At 42.2% G+C, this 20,404-nt stretch overlaps 1 protein-coding gene across 1 annotated transcript in view; it reads right to left on the bottom strand.

The window, feature by feature from the left end:
• The window catches only part of DSCAM (DS cell adhesion molecule), a 753,140-nt gene that overhangs the window by 228,837 nt on the left and 503,899 nt on the right, over positions 1-20,404 (bottom strand). Inside the window, exon 12 of the mRNA XM_060098767.1 lies at positions 14,871-15,044. Within this exon, the coding sequence (XP_059954750.1) occupies positions 14,871-15,044 (174 nt within the window). The remainder of the gene's footprint in view (positions 1-14,870; positions 15,045-20,404) is intronic.

Genomic DNA, 20,404 nt, shown 5'->3' with positions numbered 1-20,404 from the left:
AAAAATAAACACATGGGACCTAATGAAACTTAAAAGCTTTTGCACAGCAAAGGAAACCATAAACAAGACCAAAAGACAACCCTCAGAATGGGAGAAAATATTTGCAAATGAAGCAACTGACAAAGGATTAATCTCCAAAATTTATAAGCAGCTCATGCAGCTCAATAGCAAAAAAACAAACAACCCAATCCAAAAATGGGCAGAAGACCTAAATAGACATTTCTCCACAGAAGATATACAGACTGCCAACAAACACATGAAAGGATGCTGAACATCTTTACTCATTAGAGAAATGCAAATCAAAACTACAATGAGATATCATCTCACACCAGTCAGAATGGCCATCATCAAAAAATCTAGAAACAATAAATGCTGGAGAGGGTTTGGAAAAAATGGAACACTCTTGCACTGCTGGTGGGAATGTGAATTGGTACAGCCACTATGGAGAACGGTATGGAGGTTCCTTAAAAAACTACAAATAGAACTACCATATGACCCAGCAATCCCACTACTGGGCATATACCCTGAGAAAACCATAATTCAAAAAGAGACATGTACCAAAATGTTCATAGCAGCCCTATTTACAATAGCCCGGAGATGGAAACAACCTAAGTGTCCATCATCGGATGAATGGATAAAGAAGATGTGGCACATATATCCAATGGAATATTACTCAGCCATAAAAATAAATGAAATTGAGCTATTTGTAATGAGGTGGATGGACCTAGAGTCTGTCATACAGAGTGAAGTAAGTCAGAAAGAGAAAGACAAATACTGTATGCTGACACATATATATGGAATTTAAGAAAAAAATGTCATCAAGAACATCGGCGTAAGACAGGAATAAAGACACAGACCTACTAGAGCATGGACTTGAGGATATGGGGATGGGGAAGGGTAAGCTGTGACAAAGTGAAAGAGCGGCATGGACATATATACACTACCAAACGTAAGGTAGATAGCTAGTGGGAAGCAGCCGCATAGCACAGGGAGATCAGCTCGGTTCTTTGTGACCGCCTGGAGGGGTGGGATAGGGAGGGTGGGAGGGAGACGCAAAAGGGAGGGGATATGGGAACATATGTATATGTATAACTGATTAAATTTGTAAAATAAAAAAAAAAGAGTGAGATGGAACTATGTATATTTATCTAGAAAGACAACTAGGATTTATTGTCAACCAAAAAAGCAGATGTAAACCGATAGATCTCGTGTGATTTCATTTTTTTTTTTAAAGAAGAGGCTGACATGTACAAATACACCCATGAGGAGAAAGGACAGAAGAAGGGGCCATGCAGCTCCTCCAGAGAAAAATGCAGAGTCCTTTTCAGCTGTAAGGACTTCACCGCCTCTTCCTGGAGCTCTGTTCTCTACCCCAGCAGCATCTCTGAAGAGACCCACCAAGCTTTCCTTACGTCAGGCCTTTGTACTGGCTCCCCTCTCACTGACAGTAAAGCCTCCACTGTGAGCAAGTATAGAGGCTAAAGAATAAGGTACAGGGCTTCCCTGGTGGTGCAGTGGTTGCGAGTCCACCTGCCGATGCAGGGGACACGGGTTCGTACCCCGGTCCGGGAAGATCCCACATGCCGCGCAGCAGCTGGGCCCGTGAGCCATGGCCACTGAGCCTGTGCGTCCGGAGCCTATGCTCCGCAACGGGAGAGGCCAAAACAGTGAGAGGCCCGCGTACCACAAAAAAAAAAAAAAAAAGAAAAAAAAAAAGAATAAGGTACAGGAAGCAAGGCAGGGACTTCTCAGTACAGGCCAGATCTCACGGCATCACCCAGAGATGAGAATCAGGCCACCCCAGCAGGAAGCGATGCTTCTGGGACCATAAGTGATGGGTGCTCTTCATTTCCTTAGAGAGAAGACTAAAATTAGAATCAGCTAAATACTGTTTATCTCCCAGTTCTTCTTAGAGAAAATAAGAGTATTGAGTCAGCCATTCTCAATGATGTTGCCTCTGCCATGCTTATAAAATCTTGTGTAGTCCTTCAGTGTATAATGTAAAACACTGACAATTAAAACCATGGTTCTGGTGCCCAGAATGAGCTAAAAATCAGGTATCTGTTCTGCTCACACAGCCTCAGAGGGAAGAGGATCTTACCTGCCTGTGTGTATATGGGCTGTGGTCCTCCATAACAGCCCTTAAAATCAGCAGCTAAACGGACAGATGCACACATGTGAACACCTAACTTGAGGTGCTGGAATCAACCGGCTAAGGGTGTGGGGATTTAAATAGAAAGTGGGAAAATATATATTCAAGTGGGAAAATATATATTCAAAGGCTCACTGCCCACCCCCTCTCTGTCCTTCTGACGCAGCCATGTCTGGAACTGCAAAAAGTGGATGGCTGGCCACTGCCCTGGCGGCCACGGGCATCCCTCCCTGACTCGCCATTGCATTACAAATGTCATCAGCAACTCTTCTCTGGGGCTGTTGTCTTTGGATGCATCCTAACATGAGTAGTTCAGATTGTCTCTGCAGAAGGCCAAACCCGGGAGTCCCCAAGACACAAGTGAGCATTACAGCCCAGATACCCACACTCTACATGGTATAAATTGTCAGAGGGAAATCTCTAAGCCTCACCTTTCTGTAAGCTTATTTCCATGCACCTGTTCACAAGGGCCATGACAGATCAGATGAATCATAAGCTTGTTTCAGCTGAGCTCACAATAAAAGTCCAGTAGCCCTTGAGGACAACATTTATCTGTAGATGCTTTTCTTAAATTATTCCTAAACAAAACCATCCATTGTCTTCTGCATCCTTTTGCAAAGGAATTATGTTAAAACCAATGATGTGACGGCAATGATTAAGAGCCATGAGAGAGAGAAAGGCAGCCCCTGATGTCCAGGAGCTGAGCTGGCTGGGGTGTTCCCAGCTGCGTCTTTGGTGTTCTCTCGTTGAATGTCAACAATTTCACAGAACACCAAAGCAGACGAGGCCACTCTGTGACTGAGATGGATCAAGATGAAGCAAGCCCACCCCTTCATCCTACCTGAATACAGACAATAGCATGAACATTATCCAAATATACAACAAAATGGCCAAACATCCACTCTCCTGGATAATACGAGTGACCACTGCATCCTTACTAACCACAGCTATGGGCTGACTCCATTCCTCGCCACTTATGGGTGAGATTCGTTAAGATGCCCAATCATAGAATCACCCCCACTGCCAACAGCATCCAATCCAGAGCCAAGTGCTGCTTCCTTGACCCTTCCCCAGATCACCTAACACAGGCCCATGTATATAATACATCCTTTCTGACACCTTCTTAAGACACCTCATTGGTCCCCATGGTGTGTGTTCTCCCTCAGGACCAGAATAAACCCAACTTGTTCCACTACCTGTGTATGGCTGGTGGGCCATGGCTGGAAAGCATGGACAGAAAGGAGGTGGGAGCGCAGAGGTCTGAGACCCCAGCCCAGATGCTCGACTGACTGCCTGGTACGTGCAGGAACTCAGCAAACGTTTTTGAATGAATGAAAGAGCTAGTCAGCTAGGGGTGAAACTGAAATGCTTGTCTCTGTGAGTCTTCCTGTCACAGACCATCTCACCATGAAGCTGCTAATGCTGCAAAAGCATTCAAACATAAACTGGAGTCCAATAATAATATAAAATTATTAAGATCTGGGGATTCAACTATACAAGTAAAAGGGACAGGCAAAATATCTATTTAAAATAGCATATACAAAATTCAAAATTCTGCGGGGAAAAAAGCAGTAAGACATGTATGTGTTCCAAATGGAGAGAATTTTACATCCTCAGTAATGGACACGCAAGTAGAAGAGGGAAAATGGGGACAACTTTACATCCTCAGTAAAGGACACAGAAGTTGAAGAGGGAAACTGGGGAGAAGTTTCCTGTTTATGGGTGTGAGGACCCAGTGTTATAAAGATGGGGGTCCCCCACTCCAAGCTTTTCTATAAATCAAATGAAATTTTAATCACCCCCCATGATCGTTTTTGAAACAGACAAAAGCTTATCTGGAAGAAGAAACACATGAGCAGAGCAAAGACAACGTCAAGTAACAGAGATGAGGGAGGGTTGGCCATGGAGCCGTCAGAAGAGAGGCAAGTGTTGCCCTATCAAATCTTTACCGTGTTGTACTGATACAGTTATTTAACCACAAGACAAGGGTATAGATATTAAAAAGAAAAGAAAACAATACAAAACAAAAAGACAACTCCATGCAAAAGTATCCATGAGCATTTAGGTCCTGAGTGCAGCAGCTTCCACTAATGAAGAGCTTATCTTTCCTCTTTTTCAGACACTCTGCTGTCAGAATATTCTATCACTTAATCCTCCTAGCTTTAGACCAGGGGTCCCCACCCTTGGGCCACGGACCAGTAGTGGTACGGGCTGCACAGCAGGAGGTGAGCAGTGAGCGAGCGAAGCTTCGTCTGCCATTCCCCATCGCTCCCCATCGCTTGCATTACTGCCTGAACCATCCCCCACCCCTCCCCAGTCCATGGAAAAATTGTCTTCCATGAAACCAGTCCCTGGTGCCAAAAAGGTTGGGGACCACTGCTTTAGACAGTAGGCACAATTATCTCCATTTTACAGAAGAGGAACATGGGACTTGGTAAGGTTAGAGAACTTGCCCAAGTTTACATAACTAAGAAGCCATAAACCTGGGGTTTGAAACCAGATTATCTAACTTCAAAACCTAAACTCTTAACAACCGTTGCACAGGTTCACCTGAAGTTGCTAGATAGTCTGGAAATTTTAAAAATAGTAGCTTTATTGAGTATAATTCACGTACCATAAAACTCGTGTTTCAAGTGTACCATTCAGTGTTCTGCAACCTTCACCACTCTCTAATTCCAGAACATCTTTATCCCCCCAAACAACACCTTGTTCTCATTTGCAGTCACTCTCCATTGGCCTATCCTCCCAGCCCTCGGCAACCACAAATCTTTTTTCTGTTTCAATGGATTTGTCTATTTTGGACACTTCATATAAATGGCATCCTATGATATATGGTCATTTGTGCCAGGTTTCTTTCACTTAGAATGTTTTCAAGGTTTATCCATGTTGTAGAATATATTGCTACTTCATGTGTCCGTAGGACTGAATAATATTCTATTATATGATATACTACATTTTGTTTATCCATATACCAGTTGATGGACCTTTGAGTTGTTTTCACTCTTTGGCTATTATGGATAGTGCTGCTTTAAACATTCATGTATAAGTTTCTGTGTTGACATATGTTTTTATTTATCTTAAGTATATACATAGGAGTGGAATTGTTGGGTCATATGGTGACTATCTGTTTAACTTTTTGAGGAACTGCTAAACTGCTATCTAAAGCAGCCTGACCATTTTACATTCCCACCAGTAATGTACAGTGTTCCAATTTCCCCACATCCTTGCTAACATTTGTCTGATTTTTTGTTTTGTTTTGTTTTGTTTTTTTGTCATCCTTGTGGCTATGAAGTGGTATCTTATTGTGGTTTTGATTTGCATTTCTCTATGACTAATGATGTTGAGCATCTTTTCATGTGCTTAGTGGTCATCTGTATGTCTTCTTTAGATAAAAGTCTTATCGAATCCTGTGTCCATTTTTTAATTGGGTTATTTGTGTTTTTACTGTTGAGTTGTAAGAGTTCTACATGCAAGTATCCTATTAGATATATGATTCACAAATATTTTTACACATTCTCCAAGCTGTCTTTTCATTTTCTTGATGCACGAGTGTTTTGATTTTTATAAAGTCCAAATTATGTAATTTTTCTCATGTCACGGACATAAAAATTTACTCCAATATTTTACTTTAAAAGTTTTATAGTTTTAGCTGTTGCATTAAGTCTATTATCTGTTTTGAGTTAGTTTTTGTATATGGTGTGAGGTGGGGATCCAACTTTATTCCTATGTTTTGGGTGATTTCTATGTTTTTACTAATTCATTTCATGCCCATAACAACAGTCTGAGATGACTGGAGAACTAAATAACTAAAACACATAAAGGTTATGTAACTTGTCCAAGGTACACAGCTAGCAATTAGCAGAGCTAACCAGGAAGTTTGACTTGAGACCTCATTTTCTTAAATATCTTTCCCTCAAATGAAATTGTTATTTCAGAAAGTAAGGACAGGATGAGTTGCTCAATGAATGCTGTTAGGACAACTGACTAACCATGTGTGGAAAATATGTAAGCTCTGACTTATAATTTATGTCACAATAAATCCTCCCTGAAGGGAGAGCCAGTAATGACTAAAGTAGATTAAACAATATGCAATCTGCTGAGAGAGAAAAATGATGGAAGAAAAATGATCCAAGTACCAGAAATCTTGATATTGGGACAGTATCAAGTGGGTTAACATATGTGTCCTAGAATAAGAGGCAAGAAAGAATAGGACAAAAAAAAAAAAAAGAGAATTACTGGAAAAAACGATGACTGTAAACACCTCAGGTTTGAAGAAAGATATCAGCTTAAAGGTCCAAGGAACTCCTCAATCCAAATCTACACAAATACAAAGGAAACAACATTCAGGTACATCATAGTCATACTCTGAAATCCCAAGAGAAAGAAAACCTTAAAAGCGGACAAACAAAAATGACTCATTAAGTGTAGGGGTGGTGACTCTGAACTGACACTAATTTTTAATGGAAAGACTACCCTGGTCCAACGATCAGGGTAGGGGCTTTTTTAGGTCAGGGAATCAGTGTGTTTCGGTTTAGGGCCAGCTTACAGTGGACATAACAAATCTGCAAATTCATCTTGTGGTTATTTCCTCAGTTCCAGGATGATTACTTGGAATAGATAAACTCAGTAACCAGCAAGATAAATACCCACATGGTTCTCAAACTGTTGAGTGAGGTCTATCATGATAGGAGAGGGTGGTGGAAACCACTAGCATTGCTTCTTGCTACCAGCTTAGTAAACTAGAAGCAAGGATGCAAATCTGGACAGACTGCAGAAATGTGTACCAGGTGAACTGGGGAAGTGGGTGGGGTTAGGGGTGGGGACGGAGACTCAGGAGAGAAGGAGAGCTGGTCACGGGTGAGGGTCTCCTAAGGGAACCCTGAGCCCTAACAGCTGAGAATGGGGCCTGGAGGGACCTGTTTGGGTTCCTGAGCAGCGCCCCTCTAACCACAGGGCATGAGAAGCAGAGTCGGAGTGAACGCCTGGGACACTGTGGGAGATGCAACCTTCCCAGTCTCCCTCTGGGACAGTGGCAACTGCTCCCACCTGCTCTGCCGGAGGCTCCCCTGCCTCTCTCTGTGCCTCCTATAAGTCAGACATAACCTACAATTCTGAGTGCTATTGTCAGAATTAGATAAGGGTTTAGAATAAGTTGTAGCTATAGTTTTTATAATGCTTTCCCTCTGCTCAAAATCCTCCAGTGGCATTTTATCATATTTAAAATCGAGTCCAAAGTTTGACCATGGATCTAGCCCCTGCCTAGCTCTATGGCCTCATTTTCTTCATTGCACTCCGAGCGCAATGGTTTCCCCGCTAGTTCTCAGATGTAACCCACTTCTACCTCGAAACTTTGCACGTGCCATTCCATCTGCCTGGGCTGCTCTCTCCGAGCATGTGCACACCTCGTTTCCTTACTTCATTCTGTTCCCTGCAGGGCATTATGTTACATCCCCATCTGCATGTCCTTCTCCCCATGGGGATGTATGCTTCATGCCGGTAAACTTGTTCAAGGAATAAGCAGTGTCTAGTACAGTCCCTGACATTAGGTGATACTCAGTGAATACTACTGATTGGATAAGCGAACAGATCTGACAAGGGGCAGCTGGGGGACCAAGAGGGGCTCCTGTGGGTCACTAGGCAGTGACCCCATGGCCAGAGACCAGATAGGACTGTAGACATCTCAGCAGATGCCAGCACGGAGGGTGACAGATAACTGAGGACCCAGAGCACTGATGCCACCGCCCCCATGAGGCCATGGGAGAGGAAAGATCTTAAATCAATGGAGAAACCTTGAAATAGCAGAGATTACCTCAAACTGGCAGAAATAACTTTTCAGTTGCTTGGTAGAAGGGGGCCTCCAAACAGAAGAAGGAAACAGAGGTAAGTAAGTAAGGGGAGGAAATACACGTTCTTTCCCTCGGAGGGATACCGGCCCCAGTAACATTGAAAAAATGCTGTTGGTATTCACCACTTTCCCTCCAGGTACCGACCTCCCTGCTCTGGGACGTGCCCAAGGCCTTTGGGTTGCCACTGACCCTCAGCTGTCATTCCTCCACAGACCTCTCTTACCCCAACCTAGAGCATGATGCTGTGAATGCCAATTTGGATGGGCTTCCTCAACCAAAATAAGACTCCTCAACCTCTCGGGGGTACTGATCTCAGCCTGACTTGCTGGGGGGAGCAGTATGATTGAACTGAGCCCCATTACCTGCTGATGACCTGTCCACTTCCTATTTAGTTTGGATGCCTCTAGCCGCAAATAAGAAAACCCTGACCCACACCAGCTTAGACCGAAAAGCAATCAAGTAATTGGTCCTCTCACAGTGATGACTTCAGAGGTGAGGGGACTTCAAATGCAGTAGCTTAGGGATAAATCTCAACTTTTCTGGTTTTCTTGACTCTACCTTCCTTTATGTTTTGGTTTATCCTCAAGATGGTGCTAAAATGGTTGCCATGACAGAGTATCTGGAGGTATCACCTCCAGATAGGGCCAAGAATTAAGAGATGAACGTCTCCTGCTGAGTCTACAATTAAGAATAAGGAAATCTTTTCAAAAATATCACAGAAGATTTCTTACATTTCATTGACCAAAACTGGTCACATGCCCATCCTTAAACCAATTATGCTCAAAAGGAGAAGGCTGCCCTTGGTTGGTTCAGACTAGAGTTCACATCCACTAGTGTAGACAGATTAGCATTTACCTGCTGGAGCAGGTGACCTAGCTGTGGTGTGCTTCCCTCAAGCACAAGATTCTGCAAAAGATCTCTGTTATCACTGAGTGCATTTGTGTAACAAAGTACCACAGACTGGTGATTTAAACAACAGAAATTTAGGGCTTCCCTGGTGGTGCAGTGGTTGAGAGTCCGCCTGCCGATGCAGGGGACACAGGTTCGTGCCCTGGTCCAGAAGATCCCACATGCCGTGGAGCGGCTGGGCCCGTGAGCCATGGCTGCTGAGCCTGGGCGTCCGGAGCCTGTGCTCCACAACAGGAGAGGCCACAACAGTGAGAGGCCCACGTACCGCAAAACAAACAAACAAACAAACAAACAAAAACCCAGAAATTTATTCTACCACAGTCTTTGAGGCCAGAAACCTGAAATGAAGGTGTTGGTAGGGCCATGGTCCCTCTGAAGACTCTAAGGGAGAATCCTTCTTGGCCTCTTCCAGCTTCCCTTGGCTGTGGAAGCATAACTCCAATCTCTGTCTTCACAAGACTGATTCGCTCCATGTCTGTGCCCAAATTTCCCCTTTTTGTATGACATCACTACTACTGGATTGAGGGCTGCACAACTCCAGTAATACCTCCTTTTAACTCATTCCCTCTGCAAAAACCGTGTTTCCAAATGAGGTCATATTTGGAGATACTAGGGGTTAGGACTTCAATATATGAATTTTAAAGGGACACGATTAAACACTTAACACTGAGAGAGGAGGGAAATTGAAATGGGGTTGGCAACCAATTGTAGCTGCTCTAGTACCCTTCCCATCTTACAGATCCCTTCTTAACCCCAAAGACTCTTTAGCTGGTAGACTCTCAGGCTCACTGAAGAAGCAAAATGCAAACGTTTAGCTGCCCTACATGGAAGGAGCCACCACCCAGCATCGGCATTACAGCCACTTGGGGTCTCCCACCAGCTCACAGGTCCCCCTATGTTTTTCCACACTTCCCTTCCCATGCTTATCCCATCCTCTACTTCTGAACACGGACATTGCCATTAAAGCTGCAGATACTTTTTTTTTTTTTTTTTTTTTTTGCGGTATGCGGGCCTCTCACTGTTGTGGCCTCTCCCGTTTTGGAGCACAGGCTCCGGACACGCAGGCCCAGCGGCCACAGCTCACGGGCCCAGCCGCTCCGCGGCACATGGGATCTTCCCGGACCGGGGCACGAACCTGCGTCCCCTGCATCGGCAGGCGGACTCTCAACCACTGCGCCACCAGGGAAGCCCAGGAATCCTTTTAAAGATATAAGGGCTACAGTGTTTCTTCCCAGAAAAACACATACATTTTTTGCATATGATTTCAAGGGATTGCACAGTCCCACAAGATCAGCTACAGCCTTCCGGGGCCCAGGAGCCAAGGTTCTGAAGGCTTCATTTAGAAGCTCTCAAATTAAACTAATAGAGGGAAAGCAGCATTAGACTGAGATACACACAAGCAATCTTGACAGTTTAAGGAACAAAAAACGGTAATGTAGTGTTTTTATGTAGGCAAACTTTACTCCCGCTACTTCTGTGAGCACAAAACAAAGGAAAAAAACATGCATGTATCTCTTGTTCTTAAAGAGCGGCCTTTACAGAGTGACCAGGAGGAACCTGGGAGCACCTTGTGGAAGGGACTAAGGTCACCACAGCCTCACTGCGGGGCAGCCCAGGGTGGCGCTCCTTCCTTCACTTCAGAGACCACAGAGCAGCACTGCAGGTGTTCCCACAGATACCTGTACATCCTAGAGGCAGCACATGAGGGCGAGAAGTAACAGGGGTGAATGGACTATCCAAGGCTATTTATGGATTCTTTTATTTTGGGGTTGGGGGGAATGGGTTATTGTATTCCAAGCCCAACACCCACTCTGGCAATAGCAGGACATGAGGTAGCCTGAGGTCAAATCACATTACTGAGGTCTGTCCAGAATTGACCAAGGCCTGGGGACTGTTTCACCAAAGCTGACTCGAGCTGGTATGTGCACATGCAGTGCACACGCATGTGTCCCCACATGGGACCCAGGGACCTGCCTAGAGGGAGGCCTGAGGACCAAGGCTGGACTGGAGCCCTTCTGGGTTGGCTCCAGAAGCCAGAGATGGGGAGGTGGGTTCCACAAATAACCGACTCTTCAGGGAAGTGCCGGCTCCTGTTTGATAAGGGATGCTCTCCTACACGGCACGTGGGGATCAGAAGGGACCTGTGCAGAGCAGCAGACAAAAGAAGAGCTGTCTGGGCATCGTGGGCCAGAGATCCAAACAGAAAGATAGCAAGGCTCCTGGAGACACACAGGCTCAGACCAGCCAGGGGCAGAAAGCTGGGACAGTGAGGATGCAATTTGGGCACCTGGGAGAAGACGGCTCAACCACCTGAAAGATTCTGCAGTTTTAGGAACTATTTTCTTAGCACAAATGACCATGTTCCCCAAGTGGTGAGGCTTCTGCAGCCCCTGGTGGGCCTGGGGTGAGGGGCGCAGTGCTGTCACCAGAGGCCACATTTGATTGAAAGCAGAGCGCAGTTCCCCTGTCTTTCCTGCCAAAGGTCCTTAACATTTTTGGATGTTTTGGGTCCCTATTCCTGGGATGATTTTTCATAAAGGATAAATTAGAATTGAGATAATGTAGAACCAGAAGCAAGAATACCAACGAAGCCAGGAGGATTTGCACTGAGTATTTTTCTGTCTCATTGATGGCTTTCCATGACCACTCCTTCCAAACTTTGTTGCCTTCTGTCTTCCCTGCCCACAGTCTCATCATGCCTGATGCCAAAAAAGGGTCGGGGAGAGGCATTCATTGTTAAATTGCTCTATTATTAGATTAGCGAGTTTTGAAAGCATTGGAGTCGTGGTAAGAAAACTTCCCAGAGAGGAGACCCAGCCAGTGCTAGTGCATGGTCCCCAGTGTCCCCAGTGAGACCCCCAACACCAGGCTCTACCAATAGAGTTCGGGTCTTTAAAATACGTGTAAAACCCAGCACCAGCCATCCTGGGCGTCTGGAGTTCTCATCTGAGAAGCTGTCTTAATTTCTTGACATGCCTGATCAGGCAGAAAGTTCTCTCCTATTGCATTTAAAAATATTTGCAGACCAGTTTTTCTTTTTTAATGACTTATAGAAAAGGGAGAGTCCTTACCATTCTTACTGAAAGCAGTGCAATTTCTTTTGAAACATTAAAGAAATTGTGCCTGATGTAAGCCTGGGTAGCATCAGATAAGAAGAGCCTTGCTGCAGGGCCAGGTATAATCCCGTTACCAGTGCAGCGACATACAATCTGCTTGCTCGGCAGCCAGGCACCTGCTCTGCCCCCGGCAGGTCACAGCCAATGTTCTCCGCTCCCACTTCCTCCCGTTTTCTCAGTTAAAGGGCTGTACACCCAGTGGCAGGTCTCCCATTGCCATGTGCAGAGCCTAAACGTGTCAGTTTTCATACCCTTAATAATCTTGCCAAGCAAATATACAAAGAACAAGTGAAAGCCATCCCTGTGTTAGCTATTGTTTTTGTTTAAATGGTATCATTTGAGCAACAGTTAGAGATACTGTATATCTTTTGCCTTCGTGTTTCTATATCTCTTTATTAAATTATGTTTTTACTTTTCAGAATTTAAATATTATGATTTTTTTTTTTTTTTTTTTTTTTTGTGGTATGCAGGCCTCTCTCTGTCATGGCCTCTCCCGTTGCGGAGCACAGGCTCCGGATGCGCAGGCCCAGTGGCCATGGCTCACGGGCCCAGCCGCTCCGCAGCATATGGGATCCTCCCAGATCGGGGCACGAACCCGTATCCCCTGCATCGGCAGGCGGACTCTCAACCACTGCGCCACCAGGGAGGCCCTAAATATTATGATTTTTTAACATCTTTATTGGAGTATAATCGCTTTACAATGTTGTTTTAGTTCCTGCTGAAATTATGTATAAAGCCACCGGAGGGTTATCAAGAACTGGTAAAATTAACTGTTCCATAAATGAGCCTCTCTGCTAGCAGTTTGTAGAGTTTGAGAGAGAGAAACTAAGACTGACAAACCCTAAGAAAATTTTTCTTTGACGAACACTCGCTTTAAATGTTTCTCTCTCTAATCCCCTCCATGTAGTGGGTAGAGCATTCAAACACAGTTAGCTCTTGCCTCAAGTCTTTTGATTTCTTGTATCTGCTCTCTCTGTTCTCTCTCCCTCGAGCACCTCCGTTTACCCCCAACAATTCTATCTTTCGAAATCCACTGCACCCTTTAGGACTGAACTCAGAGGCCATGGGTACCATTCTGTAGGCACTGATTCTCCAGGGGGGTGTAAACCACGCCATGCCCTCATCTGTGCATTCCCAGTGTCCCATGCTCTATCCTGATACTGACGCGTTCTGCTGGACGGAGCTGTCCACACCCAGGCCTGATGGACCCACAGGAGAATAAGCTCACTAAGGGCAAGGGGACATCTTTGTGGTCCCACATCCACTACCAGCATCAAAGGTATGGAGAGAGGAGATGTGGGGAAACCTTCATGTTCTATATTTTCAAATTCTACCCATTTTTAAAGATTTTTTTCCCCTGACGCTTTCTTTAATTCAAAACAATGACTCTGTCCTCCTTTGAAAGGCACATCTCTGTGCACCTTACTCCTTCCCTTGCACTATGATTAGCAGGCCGTCTCCTTTCTCAAGACATAAGCTCTCTCATTCATGAAGGTAAGGTCTATGGTTGATTGTATTTACATCCTTCATGCAGCACTGTATCTATTAGAGCTTAGATACATATATGAGTGCGATAGAAAAAAATGCTTTATAAATTTAAAATATGTTAAAGCAATTGCAAAATACATTTCTTTTGTTGGGAAAGAGGGATCAACATTGGTCAGTATTGGTCTTCAGATCTTGGGTTTCCTTAATATTTCATCAACTTAGTTTTAAAAATTACAGTTTCAACTTTGTGTTTAAGTGATATGACAATTTGTCTTCAGATTCTTGAAAATCAGTTCCTCTGGAGTATAATATTTAGAAGTCAAAGGTATGCATTGGATATGTCCACAATATATTTCAAAGCAACCTTATTTCAGAACTTTAATTTGTCTATGATATAAAAGTATACCGAATGGACAGCTTGATATTTTCACTGTCCTATTATAAAAAATGGGTTAACTAGAATAAATTCTTAGCAAAATAGGATGGATACTAGTCTGTGTGTAGCTAGCCTTTAAATCTCTCTCTCTCTCACACACGCACACCACTGGAATTCACTTTTAAATCCAATCTCTCTAATAAATGATATGATAGAGATCCTTGACAACCTACAGACAGCATCATTAAAATAAAAAAGAGGACATCTGATCAAAACCTTGTAGTCAGGAAGAAATCACAATCTATCCAGTAGTAAAGAATATAAATGGAGAAAGCCATAAGTCATTCACTTAAACTAGATGTACAACCATTTGCTAATGAGCAGTACTCAGTAGAAGTTGGTCTACTTTGGTCCATTCTTTGGTGGTTTAGTTACCAAAGTATAAAAATAATTTCACTATAAAGTGCCCTTTCTTAAAAAATGGGTCAGCAACACGGACCCTAAGCATAGTGCTACACGTTCTTTGTTCTTGTAGATGTGTGTGTTGATAATGAGGTTTCTGCTTTCTGGATTTCAGAAGGATCTTAAAAAGGAAATCTATGGACAAGCCAGCTTGCAGATAATAAAAAGCATGAATAGACCTCTGAAAGGAACACATCTGAGAGGGTACACTGGGCTTTTCCACAATAAAATCAACAGGAGAGAAATGTGGGTGCCAAAGGCAGAGACCCACTCGGCTGCTGTTTACCCAGAGCCTGTAGCCACGACCAGAGTAGAAGAAAGGAGGGGACCCATAGGCTCTGACAATCATTGGACTTCTACCATCCTCTTTAACTATATTTTTAGGACAGGAAACCCCCAGCTTCAGCAAATCACATTTTGTTTCTGTTGTGTTTTGTTTTTAAACAGTATGCATGGAGACCACTGAAAATGGAAGCCCCCAAAGCCCTATTTAGGTAAAATGAAGCACTCTTCTTCCTTACTTTTCACCGTGAGGTACATGGACTTGCTGACGTCCGCGCCCACATCGTTGCTGACCTTGCACAGGTAGTAGCCACTGTCTTCTTCTACCACGTGCTTGATCAACAGAGACCCGTTGCTGAGGACCTGAATTCGGCCATTCAGGGCAATCGGTTGGAACTGGGGAACCCCAGCACCTGCAACAGAAAAAAAAAAAAAAAAGAGGAACGGTGATGCTAACATGAATAAATACAGGGAGACAATGAGCTCAAGGACACCAGACCGATGAAGGGAAGTGATGGACGCCGAACACACAACCTCGAGGACAGGCACCGGATACACCAATAATTTTTTCTTTCCTCTGACGATGAAATTCTTGTTTATGGAGAAACGTGTTTATTTAAAATGACAGTATTTCAAATTCCAAGATAAAGAGTAAGAGAACTTACAGATAGTTTCTACAGTTCATCAAATTTGATGAGCGTTAAGTAGTTGATAAATTATTCATAGAAATCACTGTAGAATGACTACAGAAGTAGACATCTCTTGTGTAACTAAATATATATTTTTGTGTCCCTAGGGACTTAATCTGTACGTAAACAAGGAGTGCTTCAGGGACAAGGCATTTGAAGACCTCACAGGATGAGCACCTCTGAGACTACAAGGAGAAAACAGATACTGCAGACTTCCCTTCTAAGTGTGGTTTCTTCTGGTCTAGAAACACCATGTACTATCAGCATCATTTATTATTATTAAACAAATAAGTCAGATCATTGCACTAAGACAGCACAAATTAAAACACTGCTCTCCTCTGAATGCTTGCATTCAAGGAAATAGTGGCCCAGATGTGGTATGCTATGGTCATAGATGTGATGTGATCCACAGAAAAGATCCTTATAGAACTAGTTTAGAAAATAAATTTAGAAATAATAAAACAGAGGATTAAGGTCTCGGGAGATTTCTGGGAAGATGGTAGTTGGATGAATCGGATGAATCTTCTGTGTTGTTTGCCCCTCTTCTGGGACTAGGAGGGTGGGGTCCAAGCCTTGAAAGGCTGACAGAACTTCTCCATCTTCCTGGAGAAAGCTCAAAGCATGGGTCAAGTGTGTGTTCTAGAGAAGAGCTGCTGGTCTGTGTGTCCCCAGAACCTACATGGGACCTGAATAGGTGAGTGGTCATCCGTTCATGCAGGAAACTTCAGGCTTTGCATCTGGGGAAGTGAAATGAGAGGGGGATACACTTCCTCCTGTTGTCTCCTCCCAAACTGACCATTTACCTATTGGTATCCCTCAGGTCACAGTGGCAGAGACTGTGGCTATGCCTTCCCTTACCTATTCCAGCTCCACCAAAGAGACAAAGGAAATTAATCATGTATCTGAGGGGACCTTTCATAATGAATTACAAGGACAAGCAGAATCCATACAACAGATGGTTTCTATCAAAACAGAAACTGTTAGAGAGTATATATGGAAACTTGAATTTAAAAAACAGAGTTCTATTTCTGCTCAGGATGGAGAAAGACACAAAAGAATATCACTTCCATTCTAACAACAAAAAAGAGACTGTTAATCTACAAAATCATGCTTTTCTTTGAATGAATCAGAAAGTGGAAGTTACAGGCAACTGGGTAAACTTAGTTGCAAAGAATTAAAAGCCCTACAAGGAGATATGGTACAAGTAAACAATTTCATCTTTGAGACAGGGTGAGAGGACAAGGTCCTGGGCATACAAGCAAGTAGGAAGTAAAGAACTGGAAATAAGTATAACTTACTTCAATTGCTACTCATTCATGCATCATGGCCAACATTCAATAAAATATTATGAGATGCACAAACACAAAAGCAAGCAAAAAGAACCAGAGGAGAAATGATCAATAGTTTTGAAATCTTGGTATGGAACTATCAGATAGGGACTTTAAAACAACTATGGTTAATGTCCATAGACAGGTGGGGACTCAGAAAGAATATTAAATCTATACAAAAGAGACAGATAGATAAATAAAATGTTAGAAACAACAAACACAATATTAGATCAAAAGAATTCCTTAAGCTAATCAGCAGATTGAACACAGCAGAGGAAAATAATTAGTGAACTTGAAGCTAGGTCAACAGAAATTATCTAAATCAAAACAAAACAGGCAAAAGAGTGAAAAATACAGAATAGATTGTCCTAGAGCTCTAGAACAATATCAAATATCCTAACATCAAATAATTATAGTCTCAAAAGGAGAAGAAAGACAGGGGCAGAAGAAATAATATTTGAAATATAGAAGACTTTAATACCACTATCAGTCCGTTTGACCTAACTGACATTTATAGAACTCTACACCCTGCAGGAGCAGAATACATACTGGTTTTGAGTGCCCATGGAACAGTTATCCAGAAAGACAATATTTTGGGCCATAATACAAATTTCAATAGATGTTAGAAAATAAAATAATACAAATAATTTTCTAGCTCCACAGAAAAACTAAAATCAAAATCATTAATAGAGATATATCTGGGAAAACCTCAAATATTTGAAACTTAAACAATACGCTTCTAAAAAAACTCATGAGTCAAAGAAGAAATCACTAGAGTAATTAGAAAAAATATATTCTGAGTTGAATAAGAATGTAAAAACAACATATCAAAATGTGTGAGATGCAGCTAAAAGCAACACTTAGATGGAAGTAAGTAACTTTAAGTGTTTGTATTGGAAAAGGAAAAAGATCACAAATCAATGATCTAAACATCCCTCTTAAGAGGCTATTACAGGAAAAGCAAATAAAACTCAAAGTAAGGAGAAGTAAGGAAATAATAAAGAGGAAAACTGAAATCAATGAAATAAAAAACAGAAAAAATAGAGAGAAAATCAATAAAACCAAAAGCCAGTTCTTTGAAAAAAAAATAATACAAAAACCTCTAGCTGGACTGATCAAGAAAAGAGAAGAGACATTAGTTACAAGTAACTATAATGAAAAAGGTCATCACTGCAGTCCCTACTTTAATTAAAAGGATAATAGGAAAATATTAGGAATAAAGTTGTGTCAATAAATTTGAAAAGTTTTATTAAATAGATAAATTTCTAGAAAGACACAAACTCTCAAAGATCACTCAAGAAAAATTAGATAACCTTAATAGTCCTGTACCTATAAGTTAATTTGTAGTTAAAAACTTTCCACAAAGAACAATCAAAGCCCAGACAGCTTCATTAGTGAATACTACCTAACACCTAAAGAAAAAAAAAATTTTTTTACAGAAAGTCTTTCAGAAAATACAAGAGAATAAAACACTATACCACTGATTTTATGAGGCCAGCAAAATCTTGATACCAAAATCAAAGACCTTAGAACTACAAACCAATATCCCAACACAGACAAAAAAAATCTTTAACCCACCAAGCCAGGACTGGGAGCCGGGAGCAGGGAGCTGGCCAGGTGCTCAGACAGGCCTGGCGAGCACAGTGGCAGAGGGTCTTTGTGCTCGGCCAGGTGTCAGGTCTGAGCCTCTGAGGTGGGAGAGCTAAGTTCAGGACACTGGTCCACCAGAGACCTCCCAGCCCCTCATAATATCCATTGGTGAGAGCTCTCCCAGAGATCTCTGTCTCAAAGTTAAGACCCAGCTCCACTCAACAACCAGCAAGCTACAGTGCTGGACACCCTATGCCAAACAAATAGCAAGAGAGGAACACAACTCCATCCATTAGCAGAGAGGCTGCTTAAAATCATAAAAAGTCCACAGACACCCCAAAACACAGCACAGGCTGCAGTCCTGCCCACCAGAAAGACAAGATCCAGCCCCACCCATGAGAACACTGGCACCAGTCCCCTCCACCAGGAAGCCTACACAGGCCACTGAACCAACCTTACCCACTGGGGGAAGACACCAATAAACAATGGGAACTACGAACGAGCAGCCTGGGAAAATGAGACCCCAAACGCAGTAAGTTTACCAAAATACACAGCAGATGAAGGAGTAAGGAAAAAACCAACCAGACCAAACAAATGAAGAGGGAATAGGCAGTCTCCCTGAAAAAGAATTCAGAGAAATGATAGTAAAGATGATCCAAAATCTTGGAAGTAGAATGGAGAGCATACAAGAAACGTTTAACAAGGACCTAGAAGAACTAAAGAGCAAACAAACAATGATGGACAACACATTAGATTAAATTAAAAATTCGCTGGAATGAATCAATAGCAGAATAACTGAGGCAGAAGAAAGGATAAGTGACCTGGAAGATAAAATAGTGGAAATAACTACCACAGAGCAGAATAAAGAAAAAAGAATGAAAATAATTGAGAACAGTCTCAGAGACATCTGGGACAACATTAAACTCACCAACATTCGAATTATAGGGGTCCCAGAAGAAAAAGTGAAAAAGAAAGGGACTGAAAAAATATTTGAAGAGATTATAGTTGAAAACTTCCCTAATTTGGGAAAGGAAATAGTCAATCAAGTCCAGGAAGACCAGAGAGTCCCATACAGGATAAATCCAAGGAGAAGCATGCCAAGACACATATTAATCAAACTATCAAAAATTAAATACAAAGAAAAAAATATTAAAAGCAGCAAGGGAAAAGCAACAAATAACATAAAGGGAATCCCCATAAGGTAAAGAGCTGACATTTCAGCAGAAACTCTGCAAGCCACAAGTGAGTAGCAGGACATATTCAAAGTGATGAAAGGAAAAAACCTACAACCAAGATTACTCTACCCAGCAAGGATCTCATTCAGATTTGAGGGAGAAATTAAAACCTTAAAAGACAAGCAAAAGCTAAGAGAATTCAGCACCACCAACCAGCTTTACAACAAATGCTAAAGGAACTCCCCTAAGCAGGAATCATAAGAGAATGAAAAGACCTACAATAACAAACATAGAACAATTAAGAAAATGGTAATAGGAACATACATACCAATAATTATCTTAAACATAAATGGAATAAATGCTCCAACCAAAAGACATAGACTGGCTGAATGGATACAAAAACAAGACTCATATATATGCTGTCTACAAGAGACCCATTTCAGACCTAGGGACACATACAGACTGAAAGTGACAGGATGGAAAAAGATATTCCATGCAAATGGAAATCAAAAGAAAGCTGGAGTAGCCATTCTCATATCAGACAAAATAGACTTTAAAGTAAACTCTTACAAGAGACAAAGAAGGACACTACATAATGATCAAGAGATCAATCCAAGAAGAAGATATAACAATTGTAAATATCTATGCACCCAACACAGGAGCACCTCAATACATAAGGTAAATGCTAACAGCCAAAAAAGGGGAAATCGACAGTAACACAATCATAGTAGGGGACTTTAACACCCCACTTTCACCAATGGACAGTTCATTCCAAATGAAAATAAATGATGAAACACAAGCTTTAAATGACACATTAGACAAGATTGACTTAATTGATATTTATAGGACATTCCAACCAAAAACAACAGAATACACTTCTCAAGTGCTCATGGAACATTCTACAGGATAGATCATATCTTGGGTCACATATCAGGCCTTGGTAAATTTAAGAAAATTGAAATTGTAACAAGTGTCTTTTCCGACCACAATC

Source organism: Mesoplodon densirostris, chromosome 5, assembly GCF_025265405.1.
Source record: "Mesoplodon densirostris isolate mMesDen1 chromosome 5, mMesDen1 primary haplotype, whole genome shotgun sequence".
NCBI classification, from domain to species: Eukaryota; Metazoa; Chordata; class Mammalia; order Artiodactyla; family Ziphiidae; genus Mesoplodon; species Mesoplodon densirostris.
This window is presented reverse-complemented; position numbering and strand designations above follow the sequence as displayed.